This window comes from Helianthus annuus, chromosome 4, assembly GCF_002127325.2.
Source record: "Helianthus annuus cultivar XRQ/B chromosome 4, HanXRQr2.0-SUNRISE, whole genome shotgun sequence".
Classification (NCBI taxonomy): Eukaryota; Viridiplantae; Streptophyta; class Magnoliopsida; order Asterales; family Asteraceae; genus Helianthus; species Helianthus annuus.
Genome location: NC_035436.2, coordinates 94792119 through 94799312, shown reverse-complemented (window position 1 = coordinate 94799312; position 7194 = coordinate 94792119). Strand labels below are relative to the sequence as shown.

General features: G+C 46.6%; 1 protein-coding gene across 1 annotated transcript in view; it reads left to right on the top strand.

Annotated features, from left to right (window-relative positions):
• The first annotated feature begins 223 nt into the window (after positions 1-223).
• Positions 224-7194, top strand: part of LOC110876811 (calphotin-like) — a 31033-nt gene continuing 24062 nt past the window's right edge. The window contains exon 1 of the mRNA XM_035989378.1: positions 224-902. Within this exon, the coding sequence (XP_035845271.1) occupies positions 224-902 (679 nt within the window). The remainder of the gene's footprint in view (positions 903-7194) is intronic.

Here is a 7194-nt window from a genome sequence, read left to right as displayed (position 1 = left end):
TCACTAACCCGTCCCGGACTCTTTCTAGTCTGTGGCCTCCGCACCATCACACACTCAGAGTGCGCAGCACTTTTCTCACGGTTCAGATCCTGATAGGGCATCCTCTGTTGCCCCTGCCCCTAGTTTTGCTTTCTATCACGATGTTGAGGAGGATTCCGATCCTGTCTTTCCACCAGGATTCGACCCAGATCAGGAGATCGAGTTTATAACTCTGGATCAGCCTATGGAGGATCCGGTTGACCCAGTAGACCTTGCTGACCCAGCCTTTGCTGACCACGAAGATTTTGAGATGGCATTCGATGACCCCGAGCCTGCCATGGCCCTCGAGCCGGTAGCCGCTCCAGACCCAGTGTTTGAGCATGACCCTGTTCATGCTGACGCACCCATTATTGATCCTGTGATTGCTGACCCACCCATTGATGATCACCCTGTTGATGCGCCACTATTGGAGGGCGATCATATTGTTGCTGCTGATCATGTTGATGCCCCTCTTATCGCTGATGTACCCGTTGACCCTCTTGTTGCACCCCATCTTGACCCTATGCCTGTGCAGTTTGATCATGCACTTTTTGAGGCACATGCTGGCCCACGAGATGAGCACGCCCAGCATGGATGGATTGATGACGATGACGAGTACCCACCTTTCGTGGTGCCGGTTACTCCCGTTCCTGCACCCGTGTCAGTTCCCCCTGAGATCCCTTTGCACCCCGTTCATACTACTGGTGTTCACCATACTGACCTACCTGCGATGTTTCATCAGTTTACAACTCCAGCGCGACCTGGAGAGGGTTCCTCGGCTCATCCCTTTGGACACGTGCCGACATCTATCCCTGTTGTACCACAGTTTTCTACTGCTATTCCCCCTGTTCCTCCATTTCCTGTGTTACCTTTCGATCCGGCCAGTGAGCCATTTCTCTGGACGTCACCAATTGTTATGCCGCCATCCGACCCCTACCATCCCTTTCACATGGGGTATTCTGTTGAGGATGTACTTATGTTGTTTGTTGTCCAGCAGGAGGCGCTCACACGGCTTGTTCAGGAGCTCGAGAGAGCCCAGCCACCGCCGTGCCAGTGTCAGGGTCAGACCCACCCTGCTTCTTCGCAGCACCCTCGACCATTACCGACGGACTATGCTGCACGCCTTTTGGCACTAGAGCAGCAGGTTGCTTCTTGGTTGCGTACCCAGAGAGCCATGAAGGAGGACTGGCTCCATTTGCGTCGTTTGATCTACACCCATTTTCCCCCTCCTCCACCGCCATCAGTGTAGAGCTCTTCAGTACCGTACGGGTGGACGTTGGTGAGAAGGCGGCGATTGCTTTGACCGCACAGCATTTTTGGAGACTACATTCTGATTCTGACTTTTGTTGACATGTATATGGATGTATTGACACTGATTTGATATAGTTTTTGGACCGGGGTGATGTAGCCCTTAGTCATTGATGATGTATGACACTATTATGTACCTGTACACTTTACTATGTGGTCTCGATATATGGCAATCGTAGTATTCTCATCATATATGATGTTTTGATTGATTATTTATGTTTTATGACATGGGATGTTGTGTGATTAATGTATTTATAACATGGGATGTTGTGTGATTGATATAATTGTAACATGGGATGTTATGAGATTGGTCTATTTGTAACATGAGATGTTATGTACTATTACTATCAATATATACGTACGCTTTACTATGACCTGACCAACGTGAACACATCTTTTAGAAGATGCCGCCGAGACGTCAAACGCCGATGGCTACCAACGAGGCAGAACTCCAACAAATCATCGCTGCCGCTATCGCACAATACGCCGCCTCTCAAGGAGGACCCAGCGGAAGCAATTCAAACAATAACGGCAACAACAATCCACCTCATGGTAATACTAAGTAATTAAGACATACCATGACCTAATTGAATATCTCTAGCAAGGATGCTAATGCCATTCATGTTGTAACGTATGTGCAGGGTGCACCTACAAGCAGTTTCTAGACTGCAAGCCTGTCAACTTTGATGGCACCGGAGGTGCTGTCGCTTTTGTTCGTTGGGCCAAGAAAACTGAATCTGTTCTCCGCATGAGCAAATGTGCACCAGACCAGCAAGTCACCTATATTTCTGGGCTATTCTTGGATGGAGCCCTGTCTTGGTGGAATTTGCAAGTGCTGACACTTGGTGAAGCTGCTGCCTACGCACTAACATGGACCGAACTGAAGGAACTAATGCGCAAAAAGTACTGCTCTCACGCTGAAATCCAAAGATTGGAAACTGAGTTCTGGCATTTGAAGATGGAAGGTCCGAAAGTCGCGGAGTATGTTCAGAGGTTTCACGACCTGTCGCATGTGGTACCCTATATGGTGACTCTAGAATTCAAGCGGATTGAACGCTTCATTTGGGGTTTAGCTCCATAAATCATAAGCATGGTGACCTCCTCCAAGCCTGCGACAATCACTAAGGCAATTGATTTGAGCGTGGCTCTCACTGAGGAGGCTATCCGCCTAAACAAGTTCGATGATGTCGAGATAAAGAAGAAAGAGACTCACGTCGAGTCATCCGGAGGTAACAAGCGGAAGTTCTCGAACTTCAAACAAGGCACCAGTGGGGTTGTTAAGAAAGGAGAGTCAAGCGCGCCAGCTCAGGTTACAGCTGGTAGTGGAAAGAAATGAAAGGGATATATGGGCACCCAGCCCAAGTGCAACGCCTGCCAGCGTCACCACTCTGGCCGGTGTGGTTTGAAAGTATGTGAAGCGTGTGGGAAACCTGGCCACTTGAAGGATTCTTGTTGGGCCACTGTTGGCCAGGGAGGCCAAGGAGGATTTGGAAACAGAAACAATAACCGGGGTGGGAATGGAAATCGCCCCTAAGGAAACAATGGAGGAAATGGGAATCGAGGCAACAATGCGAATCAAGCGGGCGCTATGAATCGTAACCAAAGGAATAATCAAGCTGGGAATGGTGGTGGAAACGGGCAAAGACCTGGATGCTTCAACTGTGGTGATGTTGGGCACTACAAGAGGAACTGCCCGGAATTGAACCAAGCCCGTGGAAGAGTGTTCAATATCGAAGCAAGGGAAGCGCGCCAGGATCCCAATGTCGTTACTGGTACGTTCCCTGTAAACCAACGCTATGCATCCGTTTTATTTGATACTGGTGCCGACTATAGCTTCGTATCATTAGAATTTAAGAATATGCTTGGGTTAGCCGCTAGTAAATTAGATATTCCGTACTTAATCGAATTGGCTAATGGAAAGTTAGTAGAAGCCAATGAAGTTGTCAGAGGTTGTGTGATCGAATTGGGAGAGCGTGAGTTTGCTCTGGATCTACTACCAGTTCAGCTGGGGAGCTTCGATGTGGTGGTAGGAATGGATTGGTTATCAGGCAACAAGGCAGAAATTGTTTGTCACGAAAAGGTCGTTCGTATCCCAACCGATGATGGTGAGACCATTGTGGTTCATGGAGAGAAGTGTGATACGCCTTTGAGAATTATCAGCTGCTTGAAAGCGTGAAAGTGTTTACAAAAAGGATGTGCTGCCTTCCTGGCACACATCGTGGATAAGAAAGCTGCAGAGCCGAAGATCGAAGACATCCCTGTCATGAGGGAATATCCAGAAGACTTCCTGGAGGACTTACCTGGACTGCCACCTCAGAGGCAAGTATAGTTTCACATCGATTTAGTCCCAGGCGCCGCGCCTGTGGCTATAGCACCTTATAGACTTGCCCCGTCTGAGATGCAAGAATTGTCGACACAACTTCAAGAGTTGTTAGACAAGGGATTTATCCGACCAAGCTTCTCACCTTGGGGAGCTCCCGTCCTGTTTGTCAAGAAGAAGGACGGTAGTTTCCGTATGTGTATCGACTACCGGGAGTTGAATAAGCTGACGATCAAGAATAGATATCCTCTGCCAAGAATCGATGACCTATTCGACCAACTCCAAGGTTCAAGCTTTTACTCTAAGATCGATTTGCGATCTAGATACCATCAGTTAAGGATAAAAGAGGAGAGTATCCCGAAGACAGCCTTCAGAACTCGTTATGGACACTACGAGTTCCTAGTTATGCCGTTTGGGTTGACAAACGCACCTGCGGTTTTTATGGATTTGATGAATAGAGTTTGCAAGCCGTACTTGGACAAGTTCGTGATTGTGTTTATTAACGATATCTTGATCTATTCAAAGACAAAGGCTGAGCACGAACAGCATCTAAGAGCTATTCTGGAGCTGCTGAAGAAGGAACAGTTGTATGCCAAATTCTCTAACTGCGAGTTTTGGTTACGTGAAGTCCAATTCCTTGGACACGTGGTGAATGGAGATGGGATTCATGTGGACCCCACCAAGATCGAAGCGATCAAGAATTGGGAAAGCCAAAGACGCCAACCGAGATTCGACAATTCTTGGGTTTGGCTGGCTACTATCGGAGGTTCATTGAGGATTTTTCAAAAATCGCTCAACCACTGACGCTCCTCACGCAGAAGATAAGAAGCTTGATTGGGGAATCAAACAGGAAGAAGCATTCTAGATATTGAAGGATAAGCTTTGCAATGCGCCAATCTTAGCACTACTAGAAGGTACTGACGATTTTGTGGTATACTGTGACGCCTCGCGTCAAGGATTGGGTTGTGTGTTGATGCAACGCCAGAAGGTTATAGCTTACGCATCACGTCAACTGAAAGTGCATGAAAAGAACTATACCACACATGATTTGGAACTTGGCGCAGTGGTATTTGCATTAAAGATCTGGAGACACTACCTATATGGTACAAAATGTGCAATTTTTACAGATCATAAGAGCCTACAACACATATTCAACCAGAAGGAGTTGAATATGAGACAAAGACGATGGGTTGAGTTGTTGAATGATTACGACTGCGAGATAAAGTATCACCCAGGGAAGGCGAATGTGGTCGCCGACGCCCTAAGTCGAAAAGAAAGGATCAAGCCCATAAGGGTTAGGGCTTTGGAGATGATTATCCAAACCGATCTTTCCTTGCGCATTCGTGCCGCGCAGAAGGAAGCTCTTAAGGAAAGAAACCTTGAAGAAGAATATCTCCGTGGGATGGAGAAGCAATTGGTGCCAAACGAGGAAGGAACGTTATGTTTTGAGAAAAGGATTTGGGTTCCTCTGTTTGGTGGTTAAAGGAAGGTTATTTTCGATGAAGCTCACAAATCGCGGTACTCTATCCATCCAGGAGCGGATAAGATGTACCAAGACCTTAAACATTACTACTGGTGGCCTAGAATGAAGGGCGACGTTGCTGTTTACGTGAGCAAGTGTTTAACATGTGCTAAGGTTAAAGCTGAATACAAGAAGCCTTCAGGACTTCTGCAACAACCTGAAATCCCCAAGTGGAAGTGGGAACAAATCTCCATGGATTTTATTACGAAGTTGCCCAGAACGCCAAGAGGTCATGACACTATTTGGGTAATAATGGACCGATTAACAAAGTCCGCGCACTTCTTACCTATCAGAGAGAAAGATAACACGAGCAAGTTGGCTGAAATTTACATGAGAGAAATCGTTACACGCCATGGAGTGCCTCTCTCAATCATCTCTGATAGAGACGGAAGGTTCGTATCAAGGATTTGGCAATCCTTCCAAGAAGCTTTTGGCTCACAATTGAATCTGAGCACTGCATTTCACCCGCAGACCGATGGACAAAGCGAACGGACGATTCAGACGTTGGAAGATATGCTGAGAGCATGTGTTATGGACTTGGGCAGTAGCTGGGATAAGCATTTGCCACTGGTCGAATTTTCATACAACCACAGCTACCACACCAGTATTGGTGCCGCGCCATTCGAAGCTCTATATGGACGCAAGTGCAGGTCACCGCTTTGTTGGTCTGACGCAGGTGATAGACAATTGGTTGGTCCTGATGTGGTACAGGAAACCACATATAAGATCGCACAGATCCGAGATCGCATCAAGGCGGCTCGTGATCGTCAGAAAGCCTATGCGGATCGAAAAAGGAAACCTTTAGAGTTTGAGGTAGGTGATATGGTTTTGTTGAAAGTATCACCCTAGAAGGGTGTGGAACGCTTTGGGAAGCGTGGGAAGTTGAATCCGCGGTATATTGGCCCGTTCAGAATCTTGGAAAGAATTGGGTCAGTAGCGTACAAGTTGGATCTACCTGGCGAACTGAATGGTGTTCACAATACATTCCACGTATCAAATTTGAGGAAGAGCCCAACTCAAGATACCGTTGTCATTCTTACCGACGAGATTCATGTCGACGACACGCTCCATTTTGTTGAGGAACCTGTTGAGGTTACGGATTGGAAAGTAAACAAGACCCGCCGGAGCAGTGTCAAGCTCGTCAAGGTTCGCTGGAATGCCAGACATGGTCCTGAATACACCTGGGAGCGTGAGGACCGGATGAAAGAGAAATACCCCCAATTATTTCCCAAGAACCCTGTTTCTAGAAGCAGAATTTAAAATTTCGGGACGAAATTTTTCTAACGGGGGGAGAATGTGACAACCCTCACTAAACCAGGTATCCGTACCACTTAATTAATAATTAATTACTGCTTAATTACTGTGCTTACTTGAAATTATGGATAAACTGCTACTTGAAATACTGATACATGTACATACCTGCATCATACTCTATTTGCTGTCACTCCATTATTTACGCACTGAACTCTAGTGACAATCTTAATGCACAAAAGCACAGTAGCATTATGAACGGATAACCTATCAAACATGCTGATATAGCCAGCATCAGGCAGACACTGCCTCTAAGGCCTGTATGAGCCAGAGATAGTTACTACACTAAGTAGTGAGTGTAAGGATACAAGGGTTGTAGAACTGCATCACTAGGTATAAGTTATAGTGACCATATCTTGAGCGCGAAAACAACAGCTCCCAGCTCTAAATCGTGCGTCGTGTAGTTCCGTTCATGAACTTTGAGTTGACGAGAAGCGTAGGCAATAACTTTATCCCGTTGCATCAATACACAACCAAGCCCCTGTATCGATGCGTCACAATAGACCACAAAATCATCCGTGCCCTCTTGCAATGAAAGAATAGGTGCGCTGCATAGTCTATCCTTCAGGTACTGAAAAGCAGTTTCTTGTGTATTACCCCAACGATAGGTAACACCTTTCTGTGTCAACATGGTAAGCGGCTGCGCGATCTTGGAGAAGTCTTTGATGAATCGTCTGTAATACCCCGCCAAACCCAAGAATTGGCGTATTTCCGT